The sequence below is a fragment of the Leucopleurus acutus genome, assembly GCF_964270905.1.
Source record: "Leucopleurus acutus genome assembly, chromosome: 7".
Lineage (NCBI taxonomy): Eukaryota > Metazoa > Chordata > Mammalia > Artiodactyla > Delphinidae > Leucopleurus > Leucopleurus acutus.
This window is the reverse complement of record NC_139150.1, coordinates 8,358,195-8,372,454: the sequence shown is the minus strand read 5'-3', so window position 1 is coordinate 8,372,454 and position 14,260 is coordinate 8,358,195. Positions and strand designations below refer to the sequence as shown.

Below are 14,260 nucleotides of genomic sequence, written 5' to 3'. Positions count from 1 at the left end.
AATTTATCAATGGAAAATATGAAAGCTCCCCCACTTCGCCACTTCCACCCTCCCTTGAAGAACCACTGTTTGCTGTTTGGTGTATATCCTCTCACACTTTTCTTTGGATCTCCCAAATTTTGAAAAAGGAGTAGCTGATCTCTTTATTTCTCAATTTTATTTCCTTACTAAGGGGATATTTGCTAGAAGCAACAAGAGCACTCATGACAATGTACCTGAAGAGGTGTGAGCAGTGGCCAGCATCCTTCAGAGCTTCTCTGAGAGCTGTGTGGCCAATGCACTCTTCTCTAATCCTGCCAGCTTCTTGAATTTATCTCAGTTCCACCCAATTATAGTGATAATCAGCTGCAAAGATGGGCAGGGAAAAAATTAGTAAACAATACTAGTGATGTTTCTGAAAGGTTAGCTATTTGGTAAAGTGTTGTTTGGTGTCCTGAAACCCAAGTTTTATTTGTCCACTGTGTAGAGAGCGCCCCCTGCCCCTGCCAGGAGAGAACATGGCATCCCAAGTAAACACACGTGGAGAGGGTGACAGATGTGTAGGAACATGTGAATCACAGAAATATGGAGACATTGCCTAAATAAGAGTAACAAGGAACCGGGGGCGTCCAGTTTTGAATCAGGACATCATTTCTTGATTCCAAAAGAGTCTTCTGGAATCAATGGGACGTTAGTCTCCCCCGTATTACTTCACTTTCTTCAGAAGAAATATAATTCCTCGCATACTATTAATTCCCAAGAATGTGACTATACGTTGGTTATAATCATGTTGAGTTTTGTCTCAGGAAATTTAGAACTTAAAAATTTTAAGTCCCATACAAGTAGGCATTACAAATATGACCTCATCTCTATGGTGAGTGTCTGAGCAGGACTGAAGTTCCAAGAAAACCAGTTCCCACAGATTCCCTCCACCAGTCACCTCCCTCCAGGGGCCCAGGTGTGGTCTTGGGACTTTGAGCACTCCCTCCCATCCCCCAAGTGGCAGCCAGCCTCATGAAGCACTGGTGACGTTAGGCTCAACACTTCGTTAAAATATGACCCGTGGTGGTCAGGTAGCCCCAAATCAAATGATGCCCTCCTCAAACAGCCCCTCCTAAAAACTATCTCCTCAAAAAATATAATGCATCTGTTCAGCGATGCCCTGATTTCTGGAGATAGGAGAAAACTCTGTTATTCATTGACATCATTTGGGAAGCCTGGGAAACAAAATTACCAAAATGAGACCCTGTAAGGAATTTCAAGTACTTATCAAGGCCTTGCCACACCGGTCTTTCTGGAGCCTCCCCCTGAAGTGGGTGAGTACCCTCAGCAAGGGTACTGATGCCAGTCACAGAGCTGCCCCAACAAAGCTTTTTAAAGCTTCAGCCAGTGATCAGGCAGCAGTGGGTCCCATTTCTGCTTGTAACTCTTAGCTTCGCTCAACTCAAAACCATCCTGAGAAGACTCTGCCACTGCGTTGGAAAGAGCACTGGATTGAAAGTCAGGAGACCCGACTTCCAGCCCCAGTCCTGCCATCCACTTAGTACCAGCCTTGAGCAAGTCTCGTCTTCCCTGGGCTTCAGTTGTCCTTTCTGTAAAATGAAAGCTATGGATTCAGTGGACCAGAGGGTCCCTTCTGGTTCGAACAGGCTGTTAGTTCATGGCTCATGGCTCATCGCTCCAGTCACTGACCCAGTCTTTCTGCCCTTGGCTTGCTAGCTGTCAGCTCAGCTGGACCTGATCCTGGGCCTCCTGACCGTCTGCTGGTTGGTTCCTCTAGTCCTGTGGTTCTCAAAGTGGGGTCCCTGGGCCAGCAGCATAAATGTCACCTGTGGACTTATCAGAAATACAAATTCTTGGACCCTATCCGAGATCTGTGGAATTGGAGACCCTGGGAATGGGGCCAGCAATCTTTAGTTTAACAAGCCTTCCAGGTGATACTGATGCCTGGTCAAGTTTGAGAACCACTGCTTTAGTCTCTGCACTGTTATTCTAAGAGGGTCATCTGTCAGACCCCAGACTACTGTAGGTGCTTGTTAAGGGACCACTGAGAGTGGAAGCGGCGCCAGAGTCTCAGAGACATGTGATTGCTGTCACATTCCCAAGGGAGAGAAAGAAGAGCTACAAAAATCATAGGACCCTGAAGTGGACAGAAATCCTTGACAAAATCCCAAGAAATTTACCAAAAACGTGTTTGTGATGAAGAGGTGATCATTTGGAAGCAGCTTGTGAAAAATAAGTTGTATCTGACCACTTGTGTTTCTTTTCTCATTTATTACGCATACAATTATGCCACGAATATTTATTAACCCTCTCCAATATACCCAGCACAGTGGCGGGTCCTGGAGATTCCACGGAAAGTACGATGTGTACCTTCCCTCCTTCACAGGACTTAAGTTCTAGTGGGAGAAACGGACAAATATGCAAGCTCAATAAAAAGAATTACGGAGTGTGCTATTAAGAATTACAGAGTGTGCCATTAAGAAATTAAGAAACAAATTTTTAATTAAGAAAACAAATTAAGAAAACAAATAAGCTGCCGGGACGGAGAATATTAAGAAAACAAATAAGCTGCCGGGACGGAGAATAACAATGCGGGAGTGTGTTGGGAGATCAGGGAAGGCCTCTCTGGAAATTGATGTTTGAGTTGAGACCTGCATGGTGGGCAAGAGCTTCTGTAGAAGGAGCTGTGGAGGAGCCCCGGGTGGAGGGAACAGCCTGGGAGCCGCCTCCCTCTTCCTCACTCCGTAGAGGAAACCACCAGATAGAAAATTACTACTACTGATGGGTATGCATCTGTCCCTCAGGTGTATCGGGGGCAGAAGAATGTTTAGAAGTACAGCCGTAGACCTTTGGATTTTCAGTCTTAATTCTCACAGATCCAGCTGTCCTGAATTCAGGCATTCTGCCTTGATTCCCCACTCTGACCCACTGGCAATGTTTTAATCACCTTTGTTCTTTGCCCCTTAACTGACCCCTGAGAATTCCCCCATCAAACAGCCTTGCAAGGGTTGATTCTTTTCCAACCTCAGATTTTTTAAAATTATGAAATACTTCAGGCACACAAAAATGTATAGACAACAATATAATGAAGACCTATAACCCTATTACCCAATTTAAGAAAAAATATATATATTAAAAATACAGTTGAGCTCCCTGATCCCATTCCTCTCTCTTCCCTGTGGAAGCTGTTATCTTGCATTTGGTATTTATCATTCCCACAGAGTCTGATTTTAACCCAGCATTTAAAGTTGAGGATAGTAGACTGAACATTTGTACTAACTACTTCTTGATTGCCTTTTTCTCCCCACATCTGTTTTATGACTTCTTGAGATTAAATAGCTTTAGGAATTGGGGCAACTGAGCTTTTAGAATACGTTGCCTACAGTTTCCATTTCTATTTCTAAAGGAGTCCTCGAGATATCAGCCTCAGATTGTTGTGTTAAATTTTGAATTACACTGAGCTCTCCAGGTTCCAGACTGCTGCTGCGGGGCTGATCAGAGGATGGTGCCAGTCCTGTGAGTTCCTGTGGGCTATTTATTTTGAGCACTGTTTTGCTGCAGAATGGACCTGGCATCCTGCAGACGCTATTAGTAGTGACATTTCAAATGAACTCACAGAAAAGCACAGTTTCCTCTGTAAGCTATAAAAATCAAGGAATGATTGTTGTTAATATTGGTCAAAATTGAGATGGAGGGGAGGAAGTAATCCACCAAGTAGTCATTCAGGTCACTGTAGTATTCCTGAATAACGACTAGCACATCTCTTAGCTGTGTATGCTTTGATGAGAAAACTAAATTCAGCACCTTTTGTTGTCTCATTGTAAGGGCTCTGTGAATTTCAAGTTTGGGGTTCTTTTTGCCAAAGATGGGCAGCTCACAGATGATGACATGTTCAGCAATGGTGAGTGTCTCCTTTCTTCTGACACCCGGCCCCGCCTCATTGCAATTTAGATGATCCCAGCTGAACTTGCCTGTTGCGTTGGAGTTTTTAATGCAGAGAAACAGCCAGTAGTTTTATGAAGTTGAAGGGTAAATTTTCAGGGTAAATTTTATAGGAAAGAAGTTGCCCAGTTTCCTTCATCTGGCAAATATTTATTGGTCACCAAATTACTGGCAGCAAGGATACAGTCTAACTAGAAAATTACATGGGGATTTGAAGAATTTCATTCTACATAATCTCAGGAGCAAAGAGATGACTTTTCTCTGGGATTTTTATGCTTGAGAGAATTACAAAATGGTCCTATTTCCTGTTATTTCACACTTTTCATATTAAGGACCTGTTTCTTATCAATGGGAGCAGTAATGATGTTTTCATTTTGCAACACTAGACCCTTGTGACCCCAGTCTGGCAGCGCTCAACTTGGTTAGTCTAATTCTGTAGTTTTCCTTTCCTCGGATTCTGGGAACTGTGACCCTCCTGTACAGTCTCCGAGAAGAGGGAAGCACGATTTCTCATTCTGTTTGCCTGCTGCACATGTCGGCGGAGCCTAGTTAATTTTCAAGTGATTTCACTGCATAGTTAGAAAACGGGGACTTGTGGACACTGTACTTTCTTCACATTTGACCTCTTCTTACAGAAATTGGAAGTGACGCTTTTCAAAAATTTTTAAATCTCCTGGGTGACACAATCACTCTCAAGGGCTGGACAGGCTACCGTGGAGGTCTGGACACCAAAAGTAAGGTTGCCTCCTGATCCATTCTGCTGTGACTTGTATAACTTTTGTTAGTCAGCCTCATCTGAATTTGAATTTATACCCAAGGTGGGGTACGCTATCTCATAACTGTACAGCATTTCTAGTTTTTTTCCTGTACTTTTACTCCTGTCATTTTATTTGCTCTTCACGGCCAGTCCTTGATGTAAGCCAGGCAGGTGACATGAGGCTCATTTAGCCTAAATTTGATAGGCTTCAAATCAGGTACCCTGACCCTCTGGGGGCCCCATCTCGCCCACGTTGGAGTCGTGTCACAGATTCTGAATACAGAAAGGTTAGGCAATTTGTGAGAGCTGCCCTGTGAGTAACTTAACTGGCAGATGCAGGGATGAAGTATTCGGTCCCAGTTGTCAGGCCTCAGCTCCCCCCTGCTCCTGCCCCCCTGACGAGCTCTGTGTGCCTGTGGTGACTCCTGGAGTACCTGCAAGTCCATCATCCTCACTGCCCTTTCCCAGTGTGATCTGATAGACATCCCTAGCAGTTAGACACTGTTTTCATCCCCATTTTCAAATTAAGAAACTGAGGCTCAGAGAAGGCAAGGTAATGTGTCAAAAGGAACATAGCTAATGAGAACTCGAACCCAAGTCTAACTCCAAAGCACATGCTTTGAATCACTATACAATGCTGCCAGGAATATAGTTCCTTTTGTTTTATGGACATGATAGCTGTGTGTATGTCATCTTGTGTTCATTTTGTCCTGAACACCAGCAGTACTAGAAGGCAAGGAATTATAACATACTCTCCTTTTGAGCCCAGACTTCTCATGATCTCCTCTGCTCCAAGGCAAGGCATGAATCAGACAGCAAGTGAGCTTAGACGGGGGTGAAGAGGTCCCCCCCGTGTGGGCAGGAGCCTTGCATCAGTTGGAGGGGGTTCCATACTGTTGCTTCCACTCAGGTGGATAATCATAGGGTCTTTGGGATGTACTAACTGTGCTGTATTCCTCTAGTCTGCAAGTAAAGACTATTTCCTTATGGCCTCAGAATTCTCTGTGCTCACTAAATGTATATTGTATTTTACAGATGACACCACAGGGATGCATTCTGTTTATACCATCTACCAAGGGCATGAGATCATGTTTCATGTTTCCACCATGTTGCCATATTCCAAAGAGAACAAACAGCAGGTACGTGTGAACACGCAAACCATTCAACAGTCAGTGACCTCAGTGTGGAGAAAGCATAGCTATGACTTCATAGAATTAGCGACTACGGATGTTAATACATGAGTTGAACTTCAGGCACCAATTTTGGGGATGTTGTTACAGTCTGTTTATTTGAACTTTCAACAAGCCATAGGAAGAACTACCCTCACTGATCAGGAAATAAAGGATCAGAGGCAGTGGTGCGTGTACACGTCTGTGTGGATGTGTGTGTGTGTGTGTGTGTGTGTGTGTGTGTGTGCGCGCGCCTTTGTGTGAGTGTGGTTTTCTACACTCCTGAGGGACTATCTTGCATATACGTGGCCTTTTCTCTGTGACTTCTGTCCATGTGCCTTGTGTCTTGTCAGAATGAGATTTTTCCAAGATGTAACACTATGTTTCCTGAGGAATGGTTGCAAGTGTTTTTTCAGGTTAGTGCAGGAGGTTAACACTGAGCATCTACATGGCCTGTGCCCTGTCGGGGAAAAAACCACCTGAGAACACTCCTCACCCACCCGAGAGATTAGCCATTTCCAGGAGAAAACTTGCCAGTTTGAGGAAATCTAGATATAACAATGATACATGCTGTTGGTTTTTGAAGGATTTGGGGGGTTCCATTTACCTTTTTATTAGATTCTTGTCCCTTTTTTTACACACTGAAGGCATCCGTATAAGTAAATATCACAAACATGAATGGACAGTTATTCAGCAAAGATTTGTGAAAAATACGAACCTAGAGAGGGTATGTGATGGGCTAAAAGGGCTTTTTTCTGAACACTTATAATCCATATTTCAGTAAGACTTCAGTGAGGGGGAAAGACACAATGCAGATCATTGGGCTAAAACATGGTGGTGTTGTCTTGAAACATAGCGGTGCTTTGGGGACATAGTGGGGGGTGAGGGGAGGTCAGGAAGAGCTCGTTCTGTCTGGTGGTTTGGGGCCTGGAAGAAGGAGCTGGTGAATTGTCTTATAGGCAGTGGAGACCCATTGGAGGTTTTAAGCTTGTTCTGATTTTAGAAGGCTAACTTGTAAAGGACAGGCGGAAGCAGGAAGTGCCTCAGCCCAGGAAACCTGCGTAAGTGGCTAAGAGTTACTTTCTGCAAGGCGTCTTCCCTCGTGTGGTTGAGGTGACATATGTTAGTGCTACCAGGCTGTCTCTACCTCTTAGGAGCTGAAGCTCTTAGGATCTTGGGATCACGTGGAGAAGAGAAACCAAGCTGGCCTTCCCAATCGTCATGAATTGTGTTGACCTCTTACATCTCAACAATAATAGTGAAAAACTTCCACTGAAGTATTTTACAATCCTCCTCCCCCAACTCTGTCCGACATTTTCAGCCCTGTACATTCACCAGCATTGCCCATGTCCTGTGACAGATAAGGGCATTAGCCAGAGACAGGAGGAAGCAATGTGACAGTTCAACCTTCACCCAACCCAAGTCTTTAATCTTTTTTCTTTTAATTTAATTTGTTTTTGGCTGTGTTGGGTCCTCGTTGCTGTGCACGGGCTTTCTCTAGTTGCGGCGAGCTGGGCCTACTTTTCGTTGTGGCGTATGGGCTTCTTGTTGCCGTGGCTTCTTTTGTTGCGGAGTACAGGCTCTAGGCACACGGGCTTCAGTAGTTGTGGCACGCTGGCTCAGTAGTTGTGGCTCACAGGCTCTAGAGCGCAGGCTCAGTAGTTGTGGCGCATGGGCTTTGTTGCTCCGCTGCATGTGGGATCTTCCCAGGCCAGGGCTCAAACCCGTGTCCCCTGCACTGGCAGGCAGATTCTTAAGCATTGTACCACCAGGGAAGTCCTAAGTCGTTAATCTTATCTTTTTGAGGGGGCTGTTAGCATATTAAGATGTAACGCATTTACCAGGAGAACTGAAATATTCCCAGATGGACTCTGGTGTGCTCAACATCCTGGCCAGTTCCATGGGTAGTGCTAGTGTCCTCCACTTGCCCAGCATCAGTAGATATGAAGAAAATCACAAGTAGAAAACTTGTCTCTATTACCAGGAAGATAAAGCAGGTGGGAAGAGTCAAAGAAATGCACAGTGACAGTGAACCTTATTGGTGCCTGATTGTGGGAGAGCAGAGAAGGACCACTAATTGCAAGCCTCCTTCTGAAGCTGTCATGGTTTCTTGGGGGCCTAGGGTAATGGTCAAAAGTCAGAGGCCAGGGCTTCCCTGGTGGCGCAGTGGTTGAGAGTCCGCCTGCCGATGCAGGGGACACGGGTTTGTGCCCCAGTCCGGGAAGATCCCACATGCCGCGGAGTGGCTGGGCCCGTGAGCCATGGCTGCTGAGCCTGTGCGTCCGGAGCCTGTGCTCCGCAATGGGAGAGGCCACAACAGTGAGAGGCCCGTGTACTGCAAAAAAAAAAAAAAAAGTCAGAGGCCAGTGTGGCTCATAAAATCTTGGTGGCTTTTTGACCTCCTAGCATCTAGAATGCAAGTGGAACAGTCCAAGCCACATTCCCAAATCTGATGTAAAGAAACAAGCTTTCACAAAGATTTTGTAGGTTCTGGTATTACAATTAACTCCTTCATCTCTCTCCTCCATCACCAGACCAAACCACAATGCAGGCAGGGGAGGGGGTGTAGTTATTTGGCTCTCTGAGACTCATCTTCTCCCTAACGTCCCGTGATGTCTGCACCCCTAACATCCAGTCTCCCAGCATTCCAGACCCTGACAGCAGCACCTAGGACCAGATGAAAGCACAGGCTCTGTGACCAGCCGGATCTGGGCCAAGCCCTAGCTCCGCCACGAGCTAGCTCTGTGATCTTGGACACCCCGTGTGTGCCGCCAGCCCCAGGGCTCGGTTCTCGGCTCCCTTCTCTTTCTACACTCATTCGTCCCTTTATGATCTCATCCAGTCTTATGGTTCTAAATAGCTTTTATATGCTGCTGACACTCAAACTTACAGCTCCAGCCAGCCCTCGCGGGAACTCCAGACCAGATATGCAGCGTTCTCGACACCTCCCCTGGGCTCAACATCTCAGACCTAGTCTTTCCAAAGCTGAACTCCAACTCTCCTCCAGACCTGTTCCTCCTGCAGTCTTTCTTATCTCTGTTGATGGCTATTCTGTTCTTCCAGTTTCTGGGGCAAAATGACTCTGAGTCATTCTTGACCCCTCTCTGTCTCATTCCATTTTCAATTTGTCAGGAAATCCTGTTGGCTCGACCTTCAGATGACACCTAACCTCTCCTCGCAGTTCTGTTACCACACAGCTCTGAGCCCCATCACCTCTTGTTGGATTATTGCAGTAGCTTCCTCTCTGGCCTCCCTGCTTTTACCCTGGTGCCCGATAGACTGTTTCTCAGTCCTCCAGCCAGAGTGATCCTTTAAAATGCACGTCAGTCTCTTCCTAAACAGTGGCTCCTGCTTCACTCAGAGTCAAAGCCATATCCTTAGAGTGGCCTGCAAGGCTCTGCGTGACCTCTGTTCCTTCTCTGGTCCCATCGCCCACTACTCTTCTTATTTCCTCCCTCCCAGTCATATTGGCTTCCTTTCCTGTTCCCCAGAGTCCCCAGATACTGTCCCATGTCATGGTCTTGGCGTTGCCCTTCTTTCTGCCTAGAACTCTCTCCTACCAGGTATACTCTGGCTGACTCACTCACTGCCCTCAGATCTACCCAAACGTCAGCTGTTAAACTGAACCCCTGGCTGAATTTAAAGCTGCAACCCACCCTCTCCCAGCGCCCCCAGGCCCCTGCGTGGCTCTCTTTCCTCCATTGCACGTATCACCGCCTAACGTTATGTGTATTATTTAGTACACTTGTTTGTTATATTTACTGTGTAATTTCTGTGCCCCCTGCTAGAGTGTACGCCCCATGAGGGCAGGGAGACTTGTCTGCTTTGTTCCTGGCACATACTAGGAGCTCAATTATTACTTTTTTTTTTTTTTTTTTTTTTTTTTTGCGGTACGCGGGCCTCTCACTGCTGCGGCACCTCCCGTTGCGGAGCACAGGCTCCAGACGCGCAGGCTCAGTGGCCATGGCTCACGGGCCCAGCCGCTCCGCGGCACGTGGGATCTTCCCGGACCGGGGCACGAACCCGTGTCCCCTGCATCGGCAGGCGGACTCTCAACCACTGCGCCACCAGGGAAGCCCTCAATTATTACTTTTAAAAAATACATAAAAGCCATGGAAGCAACCTAAATGCCCATTGACAGACTAATGGATAAAGAATATATTCAATGGAATATTACTCAGCCATAAAAAGGAATGAAACTGGATCATTTGTAGAGATGTGGATGGACCTAGAGACTGTCATACAGAGTGAAGTAAGTCAGAAAGAGAAAAACAAATATTGTATATTAATGCATATATGTGGAATCTAGAAAAATGGTACAGATGAACCAGTTTGCAAGGCAGAAATAGAGACACAGATGCAGAAAACAAACGTACGGACACCATGGGGAGAAAGTGGGGAAGGCGGGGGGGCGGTGGTGGGATGAATTGCGAGATTGGGATTGACATATATACACTAATATGTATAAAATAGATAACTAATGAGAACCTGCTGTATAAAAATTAATTAATTAATCTTAAAAATATATATATATATATATAAAAGCTTTATTGAGATAGTATTCATATACCATACAATTTGCCCACTTCAGTATGTTCACAAGGTTATTCAACTATCACCAGGGTCAATTCTAGAATATTTTCTTACCCCAAAGAGAAACCCCTCTCTTAGCCATCACTCCTCACTCCACCACTGCCCGGTCTCTGGTAACTACCCGTCTGCTTTCTCTCTTGATTTGCTTATTCTGGACACTTCGTATAAATGAAATCACATAATATGTGGTCTTTTGTAACTAGCTTCTTGCACTTAGCATGTTTTCAAGTTTCATCCGTGCTGTAGCCTGTATCTGTGTCTCATCTCTTTTTATTGCTGAATAATTTCCCATTTTTTAGATACCTACCACATTTTGTTTATCCACTCATCAGTTGATACATCAAAAATTACTTATTTTTATTTTAACATAAAATTTACAATTTTAACCACTTTTAAGTGTACACTTCAGTGGCACTAATTACATTAAGTACAGTGTTGTGCAGTCATCACCACCGTCCATCTCCAGAACTTTATCATCTTCCCAAACTGAAACTCTGTACCCATTAATCAATAAATCTACATTTCTCCCTCCCCCAGCCCCTGGCAACCACCATCCTCCTCTCTGTCTTTATGAATTTGACCATTCTAGGAATCTCATATAAGTGGAATCAAACAACATTTCCCTTTGTGTCTGGCTTATTTCACTGAGCACAGTGTCCTCAAGGCTCATCCATGTTGTTCCATGTGTCAGAATTTCCTTCCTTTTTAAGGTTGAATAATATTCCATTGTATGTTTATACCACATTTTCTTTATCCATTCATCCACTGGGGGATGTTTGGGTTATTTCCACCTTTTGGCTATTATGAATACTTCCACTAAGAACATTGGTGTACAAATATTTATTTGAGTCCCTGCTTTCAATTTTTGGAGTATATACCCAGAAGTGGAATTGCTGGATCATATGGTAATTCTATGTTTAGTTTTTTGAGAAACTACCATAACATTTTCCACAGCAGTGGCTATATTTTACTTTCCCACCAGCAATGCATAAGTTCTAATTTTTCCACATTTGTAACAACACTTGTTATTTTCTTTTTTTAAAATAGCTATCCTAATGGGTGTGAAGTGGTATCTAATTGTGCTTTTGATTTGCACTTCCCTAATAATTAATATATTGAGCATCTTTTTGTATGTTTATTATCCATCTGTATATCTTCTTTAAAGAATTGTGTATTCAAGTACTGTGCCTATTTTTAAATCACATTATTTGTATTTTTGTTGTTGAGTTGTAGGAGCTCTTTATATATGTTATTGGATATATGATTTGCAAATATTTCTCCCATTCTTTGGGCTGCCTTTTCACTTTGTTGATAGCATCCTTTAGTGTACAAAAGTTTTAAATTTTGATGTAGTCGAATTTGTATATTTTTTTCTTTCATTGGCTGTGCTTGTTGTGTCATATCCAAGAAACAATTGCCAAAAATCTTTTTGAACTGAATTGAATTGAAATTATTAGAACATCTCTAAACCTTAGTTTCCTTATTTGCAAAATGAGAATAATATCTAATATGAATCAGATAGGGATCCTGTTCTCGGGAGCTTACTGTATAGAATAGGGGACACACAAGGGATCCATGGAGTACAGTGAATCATTCTGTTTGGCCGGTTAGGCAAAGGTCTTGGACAGGGGTTGGCAAACTATGGCCCATGGGCCGGATGCAGCGTACTGCTTGTAAATAAAGTGTTACTGGAACACAGCCATGCCCGCTGATTTATGTATTGTCTATAGTTGCTTTTCTGTCACGACAGCACAGCTACATGGTTGTAAAGAGACAGTACGATCTGCAAACCCAAAAATATTTACTGTCTGGGCCTGTACAGGAAAGCTTCACTGACCACAGGTCTAGGAGGCCATTTTGGAAAGGTCAGCTGGGGTCAGCTTAGGTAGGGCCATTGTTCTCGCCAAGTATATGCTTCAGAACTAGCGAAGGCATTTATTTATATTTTTAAATATACATGTTTGAGCCCCGTCCCTAGGGAATTCTGATGCAATGCCTCTGGTCTGGGGGCCTTGAATGTCAGACTAAGGAGATGAGGCAGGAGTGAAGGTGAACCCAGTCAGAGCAGTAAAGTGGGAGAGAACGGAGGCAAGGAGGCTGTTAAGGAGGCTCCTGAGGGAGGGTAGTCAAGAGGAAATGCAGGCCTGAATTGGGAGAGGAGGGGAGGAGATGGCTAGGGAAGCCAGGAGATGGGCTGGTGAAATTTGGGAGGCAAGGAGACAAAGATACTGAAGCTCCGGGCTCTGTGAGCGTTGGGGTTTGTCGTGCCGAGTTAGTGCTTTAACTCTGTGAATGTACCGTGTGTGAGCAAACTTCTCAAGGGACGTGTTGTATGTTTGCGTCCAGGTAGAAAGGAAGCGCCACATTGGAAATGACATCGTCACCATCGTGTTCCAGGAAGGGGAGGAGCCTTCTCCTGCCTTCAAGCCTTCCATGATCCGCTCCCACTTTACACGTATCCTGAGCCTGTGTGAACCCTCCCACTAGCAAGCTGCTGGTCAGCCTCACTGGACTTAAAATGACCCTCAAACCAAATGTTACGGTTGACTGGCATGTTGTGGTTGTTTTGCGTTGCTAGATTCTTAGACCCACTGTGTTGTATTTTTCCCTCTTCTCTCTCCATCCATTGCAGTAATGGATGGACACATTCTCAGAGAATTCTTGACTTTGGAACTATCTTCCCTTTCCTCAGGTAGTCTGTGAAATGAGGGAAACTTCCTACCACCCATTGATAATAAAGGAATTAGAAGAATTATAGTTAGTGAATCCTCTGAGAAATTTGCTTTAGGTATAAAAACTTGCAAGTTAAGATAAAAAGCCAAAATAATGTGTCTTTGTTGATTCTAAGCCCTAGGAATGGCTGCTACATTACCATCTCTTGACATTTGAGATATGATAGAATTAATCCTATTTTTATTTGCTTTCCCTCTACTTCCTCTCATCCCTCTTTAGGTCATATTGCTGCCAAAGCCCTGCTGAAGTTCTCAGTAATGTCCAAGCTCAGCTCAGTCACACAGGCCTGGCACATGAGCACGGTCAGCCCAACACATCCCCAGCCTTGGCCCCGTTGTCCTGGGCCGCTGGCCATGACAGTGAGACCCAGTGGTAGTGCCTACAGGTTGTACATAATAAGTAAAAGGCAACTAATAGGCATTTTTCAGAATAAATTCTGTCTAGTTGTTCATGTTCCTTGGAAACTCCAGTGAAAGTGTTGGGAGATAGAACCATGGTGACTCATTGCATCTGCAAGTGGATTGCTCTGCCTCCTTTGACTTGTTCACTGTAGCCTCACAAAATTGCCATGAGGGCAGGGAAGAAAACAGATATGCACGTACACATTAATAATAAGTGATATCTTGCTCTGTTCACTGATGTAGGACTAATATTTCCCTCTTCCGGCAACGGTTCTTCTTGTAGAACAGAAAGAAAACTTCTCCAGGAGGGGGAGGGAAGTGATCAGAATGACAGAGAGATCATCATTATTTTTAGAATTTCCTTTTGTTATGAGTTTTAGATTTGAGGCTTGGCATATTTGTTTCTGGAAAGGGACAAGCCGATAATTAATGCAAATTCTTTCCACTAAGTCTAGGAGTGGAAACTGAGGGACTGAGGATGGTTTTTAGCCCTAGCTAAGGAAAGCCGGGGCTGGGAGATGGTGGGGGAGGAGGAGGAATGGAAGAAGGAAAGAAAAGCTGGTGGAGGTGGTACTATTTCAGACTCAACTCGCCCAACACAAGCAAAGCAGATTCTACTGAGAGGCTGCCGCCAGCTACACTGGTTTGTTTTGGTTTGTTTTGTCTACCAAAGCCAGAAGGAG

General features: G+C 44.5%; 1 protein-coding gene across 3 annotated transcripts in view; it reads left to right on the top strand.

The window, feature by feature from the left end:
• GARNL3 (GTPase activating Rap/RanGAP domain like 3) overlaps positions 1–14,260 on the top strand; it is a gene marked incomplete at both ends in the record, with an annotated part of 153,893 nt that overhangs the window by 100,961 nt on the left and 38,672 nt on the right. For all 3 annotated transcript variants that reach the window (XM_082843295.1, XM_082843293.1, XM_082843294.1), the window contains 4 exons: positions 3,808–3,883; positions 4,560–4,658; positions 5,717–5,820; positions 12,790–12,898. In XM_082843295.1, the coding sequence (XP_082699421.1) occupies positions 3,808–3,883; positions 4,560–4,658; positions 5,717–5,820; positions 12,790–12,898 (388 nt within the window). The remainder of the gene's footprint in view (positions 1–3,807; positions 3,884–4,559; positions 4,659–5,716; positions 5,821–12,789; positions 12,899–14,260) is intronic.